Source organism: Vombatus ursinus, unplaced genomic scaffold (assembly GCF_900497805.2).
Source record: "Vombatus ursinus unplaced genomic scaffold, bare-nosed wombat genome assembly UNPS02014820.1, whole genome shotgun sequence".
Taxonomy (NCBI): Eukaryota; Metazoa; Chordata; class Mammalia; order Diprotodontia; family Vombatidae; genus Vombatus; species Vombatus ursinus.
In genome coordinates this window covers 25205524-25224593 of record NW_020954598.1, presented here as the reverse complement: position 1 = coordinate 25224593, position 19070 = coordinate 25205524, and the positions used below count along the sequence as shown (strand labels likewise).

The window sequence follows — 19070 nt, the reverse complement described above, 5'->3', positions numbered from 1 at the left end:
CCTGATTTTTCCAGACTGCCAACCAAGGTGAAAGTCGCCTCTCCTTCAATATCAACTTAGAGCCCTTTACCAGGGTTTCTTTGAATCACAGAATTTCAAGTCAGAAGGTTCTTTATTGCTCTTAGTAACCTGAAAGGCCAACCCAAACCAGAAATAAGAGGGCCATTACAACACATGTGACAAGTGGTTATGACATGCCTTTGCCTAAAGACCCTCCATGAGATAGGAAGATCCTTGGCCTTCTAAGAAAGCCCATTCTGCCTTTAGGATAATTATAATTGTTAGAAAGTTTTCCTCAAGCCTAAAATTGTCTTCCTGCCACTTTCACTCATATTCCTTGTTCTTCCCTCTCATGCCAAGCAGAGCTAGTCTTAAGCGTTCTCCCAGATGATTGACAGACCTTTGTAAACTCTGGGGACAGCAGTCATATTTCCCTCTTTAGTCTTCTCCATTGCACTTATCTTAGTCTCCCTTGGATCACAGGCGTGTGTATACGTTTCCCAATCCACCTCCCCCCCCCTTCCCTTTAAGATTCTGAGCTGAAAAGCATCTTAAAGATCAGGTGTCACATTATTTTATAGCTGTGGAAACTGAGGCCAGGGGCTGTAAAGTTTTGCTTGAGCTTCTTTCTTAATGCCAGTAGACACTACAGCCGGCAGGCTCCCCCCCAACCCCCCCCCCCCCCCCCTCCTTTCCCCCCCATTTCCCCCCAGCGCAAGCGAGGGTACCCAGGTGTCTGGCTGAAGGCCTAGGGGAGCACTCGGGGAGCTCAGAGGGAGGCGATGTCGCAGTGACACCTGAGCAGGGGAGGGGCCCGGTTGGCGCCCGGCTGGCTGCACAATGCCTTGGGGCCTGGTTGCGCAAAGCAGGCAGGTGCCCACCTTCCCCTGCGGGACACCTGAGCAGGGGCACAGACCGCAGGGTCCCCCAACACCCACGTCTCGGGGCGCCGGGGGCCCTGACAGCAGGAAAGGAGGAGGCACCAGCCCCTAGGGAGCTTGGGGGCTTTCTGGAGACGCCAGAAGCCTCCAACAGCTGAACAGAGCCTGGAGTGAAGGGCCGAAAAGGCAAATGGGGCGGGGTCCAAGGGCTGGAGACACGGCCAGAGGCGAGGTGCGAGGTAGGCGGGCCTAGGGAGACAGCGGACCCTAAGTAGGCGGAATGGGGCGGGGATAGACTCGGAGGGGGCGGGGCCCGTCCCTCCCTTCGCTGCGCGCGGCATTCCACCCAACGGACAGGGGGCGCAGGTACTACAGCTCCCGCCTCGGCTCAGGGCTTGCGGCCCTTCCTGGCGCCGGCGCCGGCGAGTTCCCGATTCGGGGGCCTGTCGACGGGCCAATGGCCACCTTCGCAACCGCCGCGCTCCGGGGACTGACGCGCTCCGTGCCCGTGCTGAGACCGACTTCGCGGTGGTGAGGAGACAGCCCCCTTTGTCCCTCACCTAGCGACCTCCAAACCGACCCCACACATCGCGACCCCCGCGTGAACCCCGCCCCGGTCCTCCCGCGAAACCACGTGACCCCGACTTTGTGTGTGGCCCCATGGTGACCCTGACGCCGCGTGCCCCCTTGACCCCAACACTGCCTTCGCTCCCTATCCTAATACCACGTGCGCCCCATGACCCTGACCCCTTGTGCTGACCCTGACATCGTGGACTCCCAACCTTGAAACCTCGTATGCCCCCCTCTGACACTGGCAGCCTCCCCGTGGCCCTAACGCCAGGTGCCTTCCGACCGTGACACTGACAGTAGGGCCTGACCCTTGGTGCCCCTGCCCAACCACATGCCCTCCTCACCCCGACACCGGCGTGCACCCTTGGCTGACACTGCGGACCCCAAACCTTAAGAGCCCCTCTGGACGCTGCATGCTCCTGTATGTTTTTGTGTAGATATGAGAGAATGATTTTATTGCTAGCTCCTTTCCTGGATCTTTTCTATGAGTTTTGGAGTATGTCTATTGCTGTTCTTTCCATATTGTGCCTACTCACTATAGTACTCTGTACCTAGGCAGTTTTCTCCCCCTCCTTTTCAGTTTAAATCCCTTTTTTAAAAAATTAAGTTTTATATTCAGACTCACATTTTCTCCCTCTCAACCCTCCCTCCATTGAAAAAGCAAGATACTGTTTTTAATAGTATTTTATTTTTTCCCCAATTATATGTCAAGACAATTTTTAGCATTCATTTTTACAAGATTTTGAGTTCCAAATTTTTCCTCCCTCCCTCACTTCCTCCTCTGCCCTCTTCCTCAAATGGTAGGCAATTTGATATAGGTTATGTAAGTGCAATTGTATAAAGCATATTTCCATATTAGTCACATTTGTGAAAGAAAAAACAGATTAAGAGGGAAAAGAAAACAAAAAAAAGAGAAAAAAGTAAAAAAAAAAAAACCAAGACAGATTAAACTTTTGTTAAAAATTATGTATAGTCAAGAAAAACAAATTCCTGCATTGGTTACGTCCAAATGTATCTCAGTCTGTATTCTGAGTCCGTCACCTATCAGGAGGTAGGTATCGTGTTTCATAAAGCTTTTTTGATTACGCTTGCGAGACAAATAGATTCTTATGAGGCAACGTGTGCCAGGTACTCCATCCCAGATCGGGACCTGGCATTCCAGTATTTTTATGTCATGGTCCAGAAGTCAAATTCTCATTCTCAGACAGCATCTTCTTAACCAGCTGTTCAGTTTCCAAATTTACCTTATGGCCTCTGAGTAGCAGTTATGAAAGCATCATCTGTGCCACTAAGGTCTTGTTGCCCAGAACTTTTTTTGTCATTAGCAATAATTTATAGATTTCTCCTTTAAGTAGTAACCACCAGTTCTTAACCACCAGAAGTTATCCTGTTTGACAAGTTTTGGGGGTGCTCTGTCAAGCCCAGAAAGATAAAAGACATTCTTTTTTTTGGGGGGGGGTGAGGCAATCGGGGGTAGTCCTCCTGACTCCAGAGTCACTGCTCTATCCACTGCGCCACCTAGCTGCCCCATAGTAGACATTCTTATTGTTATCAGATTGACAGATTGTTGCTTCAGTTTCTTCAGCAGGGAATCATCAACCACCATTTAGCGGTTCTTACACTGACAATTTATTCATCTGTAGATCCAGACAGTTCTATCTTGGAGGACAAGCAGTTGCTTCTAAGAGGGCCTAGTTCCCTCCCCTTTGAAAAGAACCTCTTGTATTTGGTCATGGTCTTCTTGTACCTGAAAATCTGACAAGTAATTTCCTTCTTCCTTCTCTAATTTATGATGTCATGCTTTATATCTAAATCATGTACCCATTTGGAGTTTTATCTTGATATGCAGTATGAAATGTTGGTCTCTACCTAGTTCTGACCAAATGGTTTTCCAGTTTTCTCAACAGTTTTTATTGAAAAGAAAGTTTTTACCTCAATACCTGGGACCTTTAGTTTATAAAACACTAGGCTACTGTGTTCTTTTGCTTTGGTATAATGTGTGTCTAATCTGTTCCACTGATCCATCTCTTTATTTCTTAAATAACAGACACCAAATGATTACTGCTTTGTAGAATAGTTTGAAATCTGGTACTCTTATGTCTCATTTCTTCCCACTTTTTCTTCCTTGAGATTCTTGACCAAATTTTGTTCCTCCAGCTAAATCTTGTTATTATTTTCCCTACCTGTACAAAGTGATCCTTTGGTAGTTTAATTGGTATAGCACTGAATAAGTAAATACATTTGTGTAGTATTGTTGTTTTTATTAAATCAGCTGGACTTAACATAAGCGGTTAATATTTCTCCAATTATTTAGATGTCTTTGTGTAAAAAGTGTTTTGTAGTTGTGTTCATATGGTTGCTATGTGTGTCTTTGCAAGTAGATTCTCAATTATTTTATATTTTTTGTAGTTATTTTAAATGAAATTTATCTCTTCCTACTGGATTTTAATGCTGATGTGGGTTCATTTTATATCCTGCAACTTTGCTGAAGTTGTTCATTGTTTCAATTAGTTTTTCAGTTGATTCTGTAGTGTTCTTTAAATCCACCATCATCTCATCTGCAAAAAGTAATAATTTTATTTTCTCTTTGCCTATACTTATTCTTCAATTTCTTTTTCTTGTCTTGTTGATAAAGCTAGCATTTCTAGCACTATATTGAGTAGCAGTGGTAATAATGAACAGCCTTGCTTTACCTCTGATCTTACGGGAAAGACCTCTAGTTTATCCCCCTTAAAGATAATACTAACTTTTGGTTTTAGATAAATATTACATAGCACATTAAGAAAAGATCCATTTATTCCTATGCCTTTCGATTTTTTTTTTAAAGGAGTAGGTATTGGAGCAGCTAGGTGGTACAATGGATAGAGTACTGGGCCTGGATTCAGGAGGACCTGAGTTCAATTCCAGTCTCAGACCAGACACTTGATACTAGCTGCGTGACGCTGGGGAAGTCACTTAATCCCAATTGCCTCAAAAAAAAAAAAAAAAAAAAGGAATAGATATTGTATCTTGTCAAAAGCTTTGTCTACAGCTTTTGATAAAATCATGATTGTTGTTGTTCTGGTAATTATTATGGTAAGTATTCCCAATATTGAATCAGTCCTGCATGTCTGGTACAAATACAATCTAGTCACATAGTTTTTGTGATGTATTACTGTAGTCTCTTTGCTAATATTTTATTTAATATTTAAAATATGTGCATCAATATTCATTAGGGATATTGATCTATAGTTTTCTTTCTCCCTGGTTTAGCTATCAAAACTGTATTTACAGCAAAGAAAGAATTTGGTAGGATTCTTTTTCTTATTTTTCTAATTGTTCTTTAAATGTTTGATAGAATACACTTGTAAATCTATCTGATTTCCTTCTTTCATTTCTTTTCCATTTTTTCCCCAGCTCTCTCATTTCTTTTCCAGTTGTTTCTCCTAGTTGCTGTTATTTCATTGATAAAATATTTTTTAGCTCTTTTTTCTTTCTTTTTTTGAAACTTCTGCTTCATCTCTTCCAGGAATTCTCATTGAACATGTACCTGGGCTGTTTTTCTTTGAGGCTTTGCTTAGAGAAGTTTTAGAGTTTTTCTATTCTTCTGTGTTTGTCTTGAATGTTCCTGTACTCTTAGTATCTCTTTATGGTGGGATTCTTTGTTTGCTCATTCTTCCAGACTAACTTCTTCACTTTGGACTTTGGGTTAGGGCCAGGGCTGGGGCTGGGTCAGACCGTACAGCTGCTGTACTTGCTCTGATACTCAATGCACAGAGTCTGTGACAGTCCTTGCCCTAGACTGACCATCACCTCACTCATGTCCCCTCATCATTCCACACTGAGTCTGTGACCCAGCCCTGAGTAATAAGCAGCAGAGCTGTCCCTGCTGCCTCGACAAGACCAAGGCCCTCTGTGCCAGATCTGAGGCCTCTTCTTGCTCTAATGCAGTATTCCTGGCTAGACCCCATCCTCGGTGTCCAGAGGCCTGTTTGTCTCTCAGTGCCCACCCAGGCTGGGAAAATGACTTATCTGTTTCTTGGATTAACTGATCAAGACCAAGTCTGGTCTGTTTTCTGTATCTTTGTGGAGTAGCTGTGTAGGACAGTGAGGCTGCCTGCTTCCTCTGCCATCTCGGTCATTTTCCTTGTCATCTCTGTATTCAGAATCTCAGACACCATGTAAAATAATTGTTGCTCTTTTGTATCCCTTGCCTTCAGTGGGCAGCAGAGAGGAAAATTCAGCCTATGCTTTTATGATACTCAGTTTCTCGTGTAAGATTTTGAAATTTAGGGCAAATTAGGGCAGTTTCTAGGCTGCTTCTGATGGTACTGTTTGGGAACCCCATGAATCCACCAGACTTTGAGACTGAGATTTTTGCGTCTGTCATTCTTGATCCTGACTCCCTTGGAAGTCTCCCAGGAGAGGGTCTGCAGCTCCAGTGTTGCTATTTCCTTTGTACTTTGTTAAGAAGTTCCTTAGCTACGACACCCTGGTCCTCTCCTTTGTCCTGCTTGCCTCCCTAAAGTGACTTTCGCCTTGCTCACTTCATTCTCGGGACCTGCTGACCTTCAAACCCTGTCCTCCTTGAACAGTCCTCTTTCTCAAATCCTTCTCCTGCTTAACTTATCCTTATTTTCCCAATCTAGCTCTTCTCCTCTAGTTTCCCTTAACTCCCAAGTCTTCCCAAATTTCTACTCTCTCAAATTCAGTCTCTAGGGCACCTAGGTGGCGCAGTGGATAGAGCACTGGACCTAGAGTCAGGAGGACCTGAGTTCAAATCTGGCCTCAGACCACTAGCTGTGTGACTATGGGCAAGTCACTTAACCCCAATTGCCCTGGATTCAGGAAGACCTGAGTTCAAATGCAGCCTCAGACACCTAACACTCACTAGCTGTGTGACCCTGGGCAAGTCACTTAACCCCGTTGCCTAGCCAAAAAAAAAAAAAAGTCCTTCTCTATACCCTTCCAATTTTTAAAACACTCCCAACCTCCTTCACAGTTCTTCCTTGTACAGATTGAGTCTTTCTCACAAAAGCTGGAAACACTTGTTTCCCATATGTGACGACTTTCATACTTCATTTTCCCTCTGCCACAATAATGTTTGTATTGACTGACCTTTGCAATCCCGTGTCTGTCTCATCCCAGTCGTCATCACACTGTTCTCTGCGTGGGAGCCTCAGACTTTCGTGTGTCCTCGCTACAATTCTTCACTCCACGTCCTGCCCTTTCTGTCCCGCTCACACATTTCTCTGACATTTTCGACTGTCATATATCCCTTCCAGCTGTGTGCCTCATGCTTTCTCCTCTGTGCTGCTTACCTTGTATTTCTCCATGCAGGCTGCCACGAAGGAACCACCACTTGACCCCTGTGGATGATGAGTTTTTCCAGAGGACCACCATTACCTTGCTGGAGAAAGATTCACCTCACATTATGTACATAGATACCTACAGCCCCCGGGGCTTTACTGTCAATGGCAACCGCGTTGTGGGGCCCTGTGCCTTGGTCCCCCACTCTGTCATGCAGTGGAATGTGAGTTCTTTATCGTTCTCCCTGCCTTCAACGACACAAGAATGGGGATCTGTTCTCCTCTTCGCAACAACCCTCACCCTGCTAGGCTCCTGATGCATTCCATAAGGGCCTACAGCTTGCAGGCCACTGTAGATACATAACTAAAAATAAAACAGTCCCTGCAATTAACACATTTACTTTCTGTTGAGGAGGATTTAACATGCACACAGATAAATACAAATTAATTTCAAGAGGGAGAAAGCATTAACAGGGGATTTAGGAAAGGCATAAGGTAGGCAGAAGCATCTGAACTGAGCCTTAAAGAAAGCTATGGATGTGAAGGAATGGAGGTGAAAGGCAGTGGATCCCCAAGCGTGGAGACAGTGAATCCCCTGTATGAAGGGAGATAGGTGGGAGAGTTTGTAACACAGTGTGTGATAAGCCTAGAAGTGTCCTGGGATACCGGTTTTAGAAGGCCTCAGATGCTAAGGTGAAGAATCTCTATATTATCTTAGAGGTAATAGGATCTCTCCTCCCTCCTGCCACCTCCTCTATTGAAAATGAAACCATGTTTTATAACAAATATGCATAGTCAAGCAAAACAGATTCCTGCATTGGCCAGGTCCCAAAAGATAAATGTCTCATTGTGCACTCTGAGTCCATCTCCTTTCTGTCAGAAGGTGGTAGTATGTTTTATCATGAATCCTCTGTAATCAGGCTTGGTTATTGCATTGATCAGGGTTCACTGATCTTTGAAAGTGTTTATTTCAACCATGTTAACTGTCTAAATTGCTCTTCAGGTTCTCCTCACTACACTTAAGTCTTCTCAAGTTTCTCTGAACCCATCCTTTTCATAATTTTTTTGAGCACAATAATAAACTCATATACCATCATTTGTTAAGCCATTCCCCAACTGATGGGCACTCCCTTCACTTCCAGGTTTTGACATCACAAAAGAATTAGATTTTTTTTTCTTTCTTTTTTTTTTTTTTTTTTTTGGTGAGGCAATCGGGATTAAATGACTTGCCCAGGGTCACACAGCTAGTAAGTGTTCAGTGTCTGAGGCTGGATTTAAACTCAGGTCCTCCTGACTCCAGGCCCAGTGCTCTATCTACTGCACCACCTAGCTGCCCCAGAATTAAATATTTTTGATGAATTATTTTGAATATGAATTTGAAATACTTACTGGCTTTCCAAAAGATGTCCAGGAGATAGTTGGTTTTTAGGACTAGATATAGGATCTATTTATATATAAATAATTGAACCCATGGGAGCCGATGAGATTACCAAGAGACTGTAGAAAGAAAGGAGGTCCCAGAAAGGAGCCTTGAGAGACCCATTGAATGGGCAGGGGATGGAGATGGAGAATCATCATATTAAAGAGACTGAGGAATAGTCAGACAGCTGGGAGAATCATGTCACTGTAATGGAAGCCAAGGGAAGAAAGAATATTGGAGAAAGTTAACAGAATGAGGACTGAGAAAAAGTCATTGGATTTTGCAGTTAAGATATTTAAATAGCCTAGATCTCTTCAGTAACTTTTGAGAGACCAGTGTCAGCCAAGTGGTGAAGGCAGGAACCTGGGTGCAGGGGGTTGAAACAATGAGAAAATGAAGGCAGTTAGTGTAGGTTAGAAGGCCCTTTCTAGGAGATTGGCTGTGAGGGAGGGAAGAGATGGAGGATAGCGTACGGAGATGGCAGGGTCCACTGTCGGGTTTTTCAGGATGGGGCATGTGTACAGACAGTATCAAAGGAGTCACAGGATAAGGAGGGACTGAAGATGAGTCATTGAAGGAGCATACTTCCAGTGGATATGGGAGAAAATGGCAGAGAGAACTGAGGATGTTTATTACACATGGGCACTATTAACCCAAGCTCTACTTTCTCTCCTCTATGTAGGTGGGAAGCCATCGGGATATCACCGAAGAGAGCTTCTCCCTTTTCTGGATGTTAGAGCCTAAAATTGGTGAGGGCGGGGCAGATCCCTCACTGGGTACCAACCCAATCTGTCACACTGTTGCTTCATTTTAAAGATAATTAACCTTTCCCCTAAACATGTTCATTTTAAGGGTTTAGGATTAGAGTTTTACAAAAAAAAAAATTAGCAAAGCGCTTAAAAAATATTTCATTTTATCCTCACAACCCTCCTGGGAGGTTAAGTGCTATTAGTATCCCCGAAGAAACTGAGGCAGGCGGCTGTTAAGTGACTTGTCCAAGGTCACACAGCTGGTAATAATCTGAGGTCGCATTTGAACTGGAGTCTTCCTGACTCTAGGGCTAGATACCATCATCTGACTCTAGGAAATTGATAGGGTGATGTGTGTGTTTTCCTCCTTCTCCTAGGTGGAGACAGGGGAGCAGTCATATCAGAAACAGAATCTTAGTCCCCTTCTTCCTACTAATGGCTTTTCTTTACTGGCAGAAATTGTAGTGGTGGGCACTGGTGACCGCATGGAAAAAGTCCAGCCAGAGATTTTGAAGGCCATGAGGAAGCGTGGAATTGCTGTTGAGGTCCAGGACACAGTAAGCAGTGTGGGAATTCTTTGGAGACACACACACACACACACACACACCCACCCCCGCAGTAAAAAGCTGGGCTAGTTTTAATCCACTCTTGGTTTGTCTCTTCCAGCCCAATGCCTGTGCTACCTTCAACTTCCTGTGCAATGAGGGTCGGATGGCAGGTGCTGCCCTCATTCCCCCACCTGGAGGCTCCCCAGCTGTAGCTCCATCCTCTCATGTAGAATAAACTATTGCTAATCTTGCTTTTTGTTTGTTCAGTGTCTCTTTCGAGAAGGGTTCACGTTTTCTTCTCTTAAATAACTATTACTAAAGAAGCACTGGGGATACAGATAGAAAAGTAGAACCCTCAAGAAGCTTATATTCCAACAGAGGGCAGAAATGCAGAGGGAATGGTGGCCAGGGAGGGGAATTCTGCTTTGGAAAATTGTAAGGAGCAAAGGTGGAGCCCGAGAGGAATAGATTGGTACACCAAATATGATTTGGGTCAAGTCATGTAACCTCTGAAGCTTAGCTGTTTCTGTGTCTGTAAAATGGGAATCATCCTTGCCTTTCACAGGTTTATTGTGAAAATAATAATGTGGATTTTATAAAACAGTGGTAAACAGAAGTCCACACTTGCCCTGACCTGTGTTTGAAAGCTCAGAACCCCAAGTTGGCAGCAACCTCATCACCCACCCAGTCCCTAGAGAATCCCCTTGATACAATCTCAAGAGCTGGGGTACTCCATGGAGAAGAGCCCTGCCTTGAATGCCATGGGTCACCATAAAGTGAGTCCTTTTAATACTGTTCTTAACTCTGTTCTCATCCAGCCACTGCTTGGTGGTTGAGAGAAAACTTCTCCCCCTGCCCACAGTCAAAGCAGGCCATTCTAGTTTTGACCATGGACTTCTGCTGTTCTGGAAGAAGCTGTGGGATGTATGGTTTGTGGACCCAGGCCAACATCATGTTCTTATATTGTCCCTAAGTAACTTCCTCTAACAGGATGTCATCCACCTGGAGCTGGGCCAGAGCACCAGGAACTCGAAGCCTACAGGCTAGTGGCAATCAGTCAAGAATTCATTAATTACCTCCAGTGTGCCAGGCACTGTTCAAGTTGATCTCAACACAAAGACAGAAGTGGGAGTTCCCACTGCAAAGGTCATCACCAAGGGAGAGGGGATAACATGGACAGATAGAGGCATACGTAAAAGACACAAATATGTTTTGGGGATTAAGGACAAGTAGCTGGGAAGAGGGGTGGGGTGCAGGTGTGTTAGGTGGTAAGAGGTGGAAATGAAGGCATGTGTTCTAAGCATGAAGTACAGTCAAGCCAAAGGCACGGACATGGGAAGAGTGCTGGGAACAGCCAGGCCAGTTTGGCTGGAGAGGAAAGATGGGGCTAGGTGGTGAAAGAGTTTAAATGCCCAACAGGAACCTCTTTTGGAGCCTAGTTAATAAGGAGTTGCTAGAGTTTTTAGAGTAGGGGAACTCACTTTGGAGAGTAGTTTTTTTTGGAAGGATAAGCTCAGAAGCCAGCTTACAGAGATAAAAAGAGGCAGAGGAGGCCATGTGTGCTGACAGCTTTTTCTAGGTATTTCACTGAGAAATAAATGGCAAAGGGATATAGGGCAGGGTCTACATTGGCAGTTCTTAACCCAAGTTCAAGGCATCTATAAACCTCAGAGGGTCTGTAAATTTGGACAGGAAAAAAAAGTTTATCTTCACTAACCTCTAAGTGAAATTGAGCATTTTCTTCCATTATAAATATAGGCAACAAAATACGAGTCTTTAGAAGGGGTCACACACACAAAAAGGCAAAGAACACCTGGTCTAAAGTTTAGAGACTTGGGAATGCAGGCAGGCAGCAGAAAAGGAACCAGCAAGGAGGGATCACAGCTGAGTGTGTGAGTGAATGTCTCTTACACATACACAGATGGAACTACTAGATAAGGAGACTAGGCTAATGCAGGTTGACACCTTTTGTGCAACTTGGAGACCCGGTCTAAAGCTCTGTTCAGGGTCACACAGCCAATGTGTGTTAGAGGATTCAAACCCAGGCCTTCTTGGCCACTATGCAACACTGCCTCTCCAGTCTGAAGTCAGATTTTGCCTATGGGACAGCAGCAGGAGCCAAGTTGGAGGGCCTGTAAGACCTAGGCTAGTTTGTGAGACCACCAGTCCAGTATCAGATAGGCAGAAAAAGCCAACTGAACAGGAGGTAGTTGTGTAGGCATGGAAGGGCACTGCTAAAGAGAACAACATCGCCGGTATGCACAGACAGGGTGAAGCCTTTGCTGGTGTTTTGCCATCAGGTCTGGCCACCTCCCTAAATGCAGCACACCCACCACTCCATTCCTAGGATTCTTTAAGGCCCAATACCTCCTGTTCTCATTCTTCCAATCGACGCTCAACTCATTAGCTCCTTCTACCTCTGAGCTGCCAAGAGCTCCCTGTGGCCTGGCTTAGCGTCCTCCACCTTTCTGTTTCTTCCTGTGTGACAGGCACAGAAAATGGACACTTTGGGTCCCATTTCTTGGTGGCGTGCTTGTCAGTTTCTGAATAACAGCAAGTAGCTGTTCAGTCTAGGTGAAGACACCCCTAACTGCCTTGTAGTGCATTCTACTTCTGGATAGCTCTTAATGGTTTGGCACTTTTTCTTTATATGGGAGCCAAAATCTGCATCCTTCCCCACTGTTCCTTGTCCTACCCTCAACAATCAAACGGGACAAGTAGAATCCCCATTTACCCCACAGTCTGACAATTATAAAGACCGTGATCAAGTCTGGCACCCTCTCCTTCAGGGTAAACATGGCTAATTCCTTCAATGGATGTACATCTGTACTCTTTACATCTGCTGTCCTGCTTGGTCTCAGTTCCATGAAAAGATACCCCATGGTGCCTCCCTTTTCCTGCCTCCTTGTGTGTTGTCTCCCCCTTTAGATTGGAGGTTCCTTGAGGGTAAGGCCTGTCTTTTGATGTGCTTAATAAATGTTTAGTGGACACTGGATTTACATATAGCAGCCCTCTTCTCAGAATGACTGCGTTGGCAGAGGCAGAGTGAAATCCCGGAAATGACATGGCAGAAACTGCCCTGTGTTAGCCTAGCCCCTACTCCCCTTCTTTCCCTTCACCCTACATGACAAAAGTCCACAGACGACTATATCCAGCTTTTTATTGAAAAACCTAGAGAGGGAGAGGTGAGAGGCAGTAAAAGCAAACAAGGCCACTTCTCAGAAGAGCCGCTTCTCATACCTGTGGGGCAAAAAGAAAAGACTACGTAAAAATAGTAGGAGGTACCTGTAGTGGCCCAAGAAAGAGGCAGATGGGATGTGGGACACTTACGAATGGAGTCCATGGACACCCCCTTCCACCTGAGCAGATGAGGTCCTCTTCTCAAATTTCAGCTCCCCTGAGTACATCATGGCTCTGAAGAACAAAGGTGCCAGTGAGCATGGGCCAGCTCTGTGCTCTCCTTGACCCCAAGCTGGGGCACAGCCCTGCCCCAGAGGGTCCAAGGCCCATCCTTCTTACCTGACTTGAGTTAGACTCTTGGCACCAATATCTTGGCAGGAGTGCTGGATGCCAGCAATCAAGTAGGGAACAAACTTGTGGATGGACCCTTTGTCCTGCACGGCCCCAGACACCCCTTGAGCCACTTTGATTTTGTCTGCTTCACTGTGGGTGAAAAGAAGGAAGAGCTGGAAGGGTCCACCCATCTACCCCACAGCACAGCTGTGGGCTGAACAGCCTGGAAGTGGACACAGGACTCCTCCTTGCCCTCCTGTCTTCTAAAGAAGCAAACTAAGGGGTTGGCCAAAAGCCATAGGAAAAACAAACTCAGAAACCGCTTCTTCCTTTCACACCAATTTCCTTTCTCTCAAAGAAAACAAACACTCTCCATCGAAACCCTGAGGGATGGACAACAGGAAGGTGTGAAGCAGCAGCTTTCCAGGACAGTTTTGGCCCAGAAAGCCCCTACCTCAGCACCACGGTGGAGCTAGCCGTTAGCCTCCCTCACCTGAAGTAACGGTTCTGGCTGCCGAGGTTCTTGTCCATGGCATCGAGGGAGCCCATTCCCCGGTATTTCTTTAGCCGGATCCCATCAGAGAAGAAGTACTCGCCTGGGGCCTCTGTGGTGGCCGCCAACAGAGAACCCATCATCACTGTAGGGAGAGATAGCCTCTGCTCACCAAGCTCCTTGGACTTCCTGTCCCCATGGCACATACAGCCTCCATGTGTACAGGAAGGGTAGGTTCTCTATGGGCCATATGGCTGGAGGCCTAACCCATGCCCTTTCTCAGTATCTTCCTGCCTGTCTGGTCCGCATAGGATTTAAAGCAGGAAAGAACCTTAGAGATAATCTGGTCAAAAGAGAGACTAGGATTTGCATAAGAGAAGAGCTGGGATTTTAAGTCCAAGGCACTTTTTACTTCAGACCCAGGGGGTGCTTACCTGTGGAAGCTCCAAGGGCAAGAGCTTTGGCAATGTGGCCCACGTTTTGGATGCCGCCATCTGCAATGACGGGGACTCCAAAGCGCCGTGCATATTCTGAGACCTTGTATACAGCAGTCGCCTGAGGCCGCCCACATGCCAGCACTAAGAGAGGAGACAGAGAAAACAGGGTCAGTTCAGTTGAGTATATTTGTCAGAATAGCACCCCAGCAGCCAAACTTAAGTTACTCCGAGTGCCCTTGGCTAGGCCTTCATCAAGACTAGGGCAGTGGAGCTGGGGTGACCTCCTCACTAAAGAGTAGTACTTACTATACTCTCCTATGACAGAGACTGGATAATTAAAGAGGCTCATGAATGAAGTCGCAGTATTGTCCTTCCTATCAGGTCCCCAACCCCGACTCCCACCAGGCTCTGGCTACAGGGTGGTCATGGGCACAGGAGAGACTGTGCAGGTTAGTGGTCACACAGCAGGCAACAGCTTCAACTACACAACCCTCCCTCTGAAGCCAGCTCGACCCACACCTGGGCCTTTCCCTCTGTAAGAGCTTAGCCAGGGTTTGTAGGAATGAAGGAAGGAAGGGAGGGATGGAAGGATCCTGTTCCTACCTAGTCAATGGAAGTAACTCTAAGAAGTGCAGGGACCTAAGTCAAACCTCAGATGAGGGTGGCTTTGGAGGAATCACCCACGAGTCCCTCTCTTTCAGACAGGGGTGCACAGGAGAGGGGGAAGGGGCCTAGGGGCTCCATCTAAGGGCAGCCCAAGGCAGATTTCCTGCCCATCAATCAGTCCGCCTCCCCGCAACACACACTGTCAGCGCCACAAACCCAGGGAGCTACAGCTACAAAGTCAACCAAGCAGCCGGGCAGTGGTCAGCCAGGGGGCCTGGGCCGGCCAGGCCGGACTTACTATAGGTGCCCGTGACAGTAGAAGGGCATTTAGGGCTGTGGGACTTTATGTCTGGAGGGATCTTGGGAGCCACTAAACAAAACAAACAGACCAGAGTTTAGAAAGAGAAGAGCAGAGCTGAGCAAAGGCGAGCAGGAGCGAAACCAGGCCTGGCAGAGAGTGGAGTCAGAAGGGTGAATGTGTTACTGGGGCAGAGGAAGCTGCTAGATACACCCAGGGACGTGGCCAATGGGAGAACAATTGCAAAGGCCTGGCCTAGTTCCCATCCCTCTCTAGAATCCCCCTTGCCTTAAGTGGGACTTTAGGCCCCTGACATCCAGGTCTCAGCCACACAGAAGCTGGGCAAAGGAGACCTTCGGAACCTGTTTGGCTCTGTCTGAAGCCAGCTGAGTGGGCACTCCTTGAGGGAACCATTCCTAGAGAAATCCCATTGCTGCCCTGGGGATGTTGGGGGCCCACAAAAAGCCCTGCTCTCACCTTCCTGTGTAATGCAGATGGAGCCGCTGCCCATGCCAACCCTCAGGGCATCTACTCCAGCATCAATGAGGTTTTTCGCTTGTGCAGCTGTCACCACTGTAGAGGAGAGATAAAATGCCTCAGAGTGGAGCTCCCTTCAGCCCCCATGGAGACTTCAGAGAAAGGACCCCAACAAGCCTATTTGAGCAGGCCTGTGATTCACCCAGAGCCCAAGAAGTGGAAAGAATCTGGCCCCTGAGCAGGTCCAAATCACTAGGGCTCCCAGGACTGAGTCGGGGTGGAGAGATTGGGGTGGGGGTGGGGGGGAGAAGAGAATATTAGCTCTCAAAATGTTGACTGCTGCTCTGCCCAGCCTCACCATTGCCACCGATAACCTGGAGGTTGTTGTATTTCTCCTTGATGTACTTGATCATGTTAATTTGGAAAATGGAGTTTCCTTGGGAAGAGTCCTAGGATGGGGAGGGAGAACTGATATAGTTAACCCTGGTAACTGCAACAGCCAAGCCAGTACATGGCTGGCTCCATTTCCTCCCACCTGCTTCCCTGCTCACCAGCACGACCACATCAACACCGGCCTGGGCCAACAAGTCAAGCCGATACTTGTCGTCCTCATGGGTACCGATGGCTGCCCCGCACAACAGCTGCTTCTTGGTGTCCTTGGATGCCAGGGGGTAGTCCCGATTCTTCTTCAGGTCCGTGCGGGCAATGATAGCTACTAGTTCATCATCCTCATTCACAATGGGTAGCTGCCCTGGGGAGCAGTGGAAGTGACACAGGTGAGGGACAACTGGAGTCTCACCACGCACCCCGCCCCGTATCACCCATATACCCCATCCTTACCTTTCTTGCTCCGCTGCAAGATTTCATTGGCCTCCTTCAGCGTGACTCCTGCAGGAGCCACCACTAGATCCTCCCGCCTGGTCATGATCTGATGAAACAGACATTGATCTTGGACGCCCAGCAGACAGGAGTTTCTTGACCTTTCTCATCTTTCAGGGACATCCTAGTCAATAATCCCCACTATACTGAGATTCCCCAAAGTAACAAAGAAATCCAATTTCTCGAGTACTTTAAAAATTACAAATCTCCCTGGTAGGAATTGTTCTATCCATTTTACAGAGGTTAAGATGACTTGCCCAGAGATGCACAACTAGAAAGTAACAAATATCAGGACTTCAACCCAAGTTTTTCCAGACCTGACTTTAAAAACTAGCTGCCCTTCCCACATAGGAATGTGACCATGCCTAGTCTGCCCCTGGGGATAAGGCCACAGAAATCTACACAAAGTCCAGTTCCTGCCCAAGCAAACCTCGCCCAGCAAACGGTCATGTTCCTCTTCCTTGAAAAAGTCGATGTCACGAGAGGAAATGATGCCTACTAGGCGGCTGCCCATCTTGCCATTGTCTGTGATTGGGATTCCACAGAAGCCATGCCTTGCCTTGGCTTCAAACACATCTCTGACTCGATCTTTAGGGCTCAGGACCACAGGGTCAGTGATGAAGCCCTGCTCGTATTTCTAGAAGAAAGACAGAAGACCAGATGTTGAAAACAGGAAATCTCCTTACGTGCCCACGTGTCAAGTCACAAACTGTCTTTTTTCCCCCTGCATGGCTGCAGTGACCAAAGTTACAAAACACCCTGAACCTCAGCCAGTGAACTTTATTAGCCCTCTCTGTGCAGTACCCAGCATCTCTCTCCTGTACTGACAGACTTTGCATGTGTGCAGTATCCATGCATTTAAAAGAAAAAAAAAAAAAGAAAGAAAATTTTCAGGACCACCTCTGATCAAGAGCCCTGCCAAACTGACCTTCACTTTGCGAACTTCATTGGCCTGGAATTCTGGGGTGCAGTTGTGATGGATAAAGCCAATACCTCCTGTCAGCTGTTGATAAACAGAGAGAAAAGTCAATTTATCCTCTGCACCCAAACCTCTTTCCCTACTTCTTTGCCTTCAGAAGACTTACCGCCATAGCTATAGCCATCCCAGCCTCGGTGACTGTGTCCATTGGGGATGAAACAAGTGGGGTCTTCAGGGTTATCTTCTTGGTAAGTGCTGAAGTTAGGTCCTGAGGACAGAAGTAGGCCTGGTCAACATGGAGAGAACCAGCCCAGACTGAGAGAAGTTAGTGCCCTCTCCATATGTGTTCCATTGTGAGTTACTCTATCCCCCCTCCCCCACAACATAGCGTTTTGGGGTCCTACTTACTACTTGGTCTGCTGTGAAGTCTATATAGCCCGGGAGGATGAGGAAGTCACTGTAAAGAGGGATCAGCCAAAGGGACAAGTGAGGGGAAGATTGCAAGCCCGGCCCCTCTCCCTAAATGACAGGTCTCAGGGATGAACGAGAATAAATTCCCCTCTTCCCCTCCCAAAGTGGTCCTCGATCACCTGGGTTGGATTCCCCACCCTCTCCCTATCATCTCCAGTACCCAAACTGTTCTGCTGTCCCTTTCCTCTGAGGTCATCAGAGCTGGCCCAGGGCTGGCGAGTGACAGCTCCATGTGCCGGGAGAAGGGATATTTTGGGCCTGAAATTCCAGCCACTGGCTCCTTCCCTCCCAGCCCCGCACAGGAGAGAACACTGCCCCCAGCCCCCGCCTCCCTCCCCGCGGGGGTCCAGTTTCCAGACTCTGAAGTCTTCATACTCGCCCCCATACACACACCCACCAAGGGTCACGCCCAAAACTTCCCAAAGGGGACCCGCCTCCTCTCGGACCCCTTAATGAACTTGAGAGGACCACCCTCTCGGCCCCCGGCTGGAAGCTTGGGGTCCCAGCCCCATCACGAGGCTCTCCCGCTCCTCCTACTCCAGGGCCCTGTCCCGTTCCCGCCTCACCGCCGCCCCCCGCCACTCCAGGAAGTCGCGGCCGAACCCCTCCCTCACTTGTACGTGAGCCCATCTCCGCAGTTGAAGAGTTGCTGCGCCGTGAGCCCATCGTCTGGAACGTAAGAAGTGCCGCCGCTGATGAGATAGTCTGCCATGGCAGGGACGGGACGGGGAGGGGGGAGGAGGAGGAGGAGGAGGAGATGGACCGGGCTGGCGGGAGACCAAGATAGTGCAGCGAGGGTTTGATGCTTCTCCCGCAGAGGCCAAAGGAAGCTCGGCGCCGCCAATATAAACCCGCCCGCTGCGTCACGGCGCAGGAGCGCGAGGCGTGCCCGTGGCGTCACGGCATCGCGCACGCGCGCACGCTTGCGTCCGGGCGAAGAGAATGGTGGGGTCCTGCTGCGCACGCCCCCCCCCAACGTAGGGGGCGGGGCGCGCGAAGGCCGGCTAAGATCGGGATGGCGCTTGCGCAAGAGATACACACGCTCCCAGCAAGGGGGAGGGAGGGTGCTTCTGGTACCCGGAGCGTCAGTCTCTGGAGGTGAGATTCCCTGGCGGGACTCTAGTCGTGAACGTCACGCGGTATGGAATCTAAGGCGGAGCTTGGGGCTGGAAGTCAGGAAAATTAGTCATGCCCTCTATCTGTTGGCCTCAGGTGTTCTATCCACAGAACGACTCTCAAACTGGGTTACACCCAGGACCCGAGGTGAAATCCAGGCCCTGCCTGTTGCGTGGTGACCGTGGGCACTAAACTCTCTGCGTCTTAGTTTCCTCAACTGTAAAGTGGGCCTGGATTAGAACCTCCAAATAACTAGTCCAGCACAGCTGGAGGCTCTGGGGTTGTGTTAATCCCCTATAGTCATTCATGTCCCGTCCTCGGAGCAACCCAGCTTTCACTTCCTGTCTCATTGTCATCCTGTCCCCTTGCCTCCCTCGTTCCTTAATGTAGCTGTCAAAATCCCAG

The 19070-nt window shown here is 47.8% G+C and overlaps 2 protein-coding genes across 2 annotated transcripts; one reads left to right on the top strand and one right to left on the bottom strand.

Annotated features, from left to right (window-relative positions):
- The first annotated feature begins 1253 nt into the window (after positions 1-1253).
- On the top strand, positions 1254-9707 carry NDUFAF3 (NADH:ubiquinone oxidoreductase complex assembly factor 3). Its single transcript, XM_027837073.1, has 5 exons — positions 1254-1412; positions 6771-6963; positions 8842-8908; positions 9365-9465; positions 9575-9707. The coding sequence occupies exons 1-5, from the start codon at positions 1339-1341 to the stop codon at positions 9689-9691; spliced, it is 552 nt and encodes a 183-aa protein (XP_027692874.1). The 5' UTR covers positions 1254-1338; the 3' UTR covers positions 9692-9707.
- Positions 9708-12599: 2892 nt separating this feature from the next.
- On the bottom strand, positions 12600-18386 carry IMPDH2 (inosine monophosphate dehydrogenase 2). Its single transcript, XM_027837167.1, has 14 exons — positions 18164-18386; positions 17487-17535; positions 17245-17346; positions 17088-17162; positions 16590-16796; positions 16121-16208; positions 15832-16031; positions 15639-15729; positions 15281-15376; positions 13897-14040; positions 13463-13607; positions 12976-13119; positions 12787-12870; positions 12600-12696 (listed from the first exon to the last, which is right to left on the bottom strand). The coding sequence occupies exons 1-14, from the start codon at positions 18259-18261 to the stop codon at positions 12675-12677; spliced, it is 1545 nt and encodes a 514-aa protein (XP_027692968.1). The 5' UTR covers positions 18262-18386; the 3' UTR covers positions 12600-12674.
- Between the last annotated feature and the right edge of the window lie 684 nt (positions 18387-19070).

Bases quoted from the DNA above. Each gene is read 5' to 3' on its own strand.
- NDUFAF3 (XM_027837073.1), top strand. From the start codon at position 1,339: ATGGCCACCTTCGCAACCGCCGCGCTCCGGGGACTGACGCGCTCCGTG. The intron at 8,909-9,364 runs GTGAGGGCGGGG...CTTTACTGGCAG, and splicing joins GATGTTAGAGCCTAAAATTG to AAATTGTAGTGGTGGGCACT. The intron at 9,466-9,574 runs GTAAGCAGTGTG...TGTCTCTTCCAG, and splicing joins CTGTTGAGGTCCAGGACACA to CCCAATGCCTGTGCTACCTT.
- IMPDH2 (XM_027837167.1), bottom strand. From the start codon at position 18,261: ATGGCAGACTATCTCATCAGCGGCGGCACTTCTTACGTTCCAGACGAT. The intron at 15,730-15,831 runs GTGAGCAGGGAA...TCCCCATCCTAG, and splicing joins GTGTTGATGTGGTCGTGCTG to GACTCTTCCCAAGGAAACTC. The intron at 12,697-12,786 runs GTAAGTGTCCCA...TTTGCCCCACAG, and splicing joins GGTGTCCATGGACTCCATTC to GTATGAGAAGCGGCTCTTCT.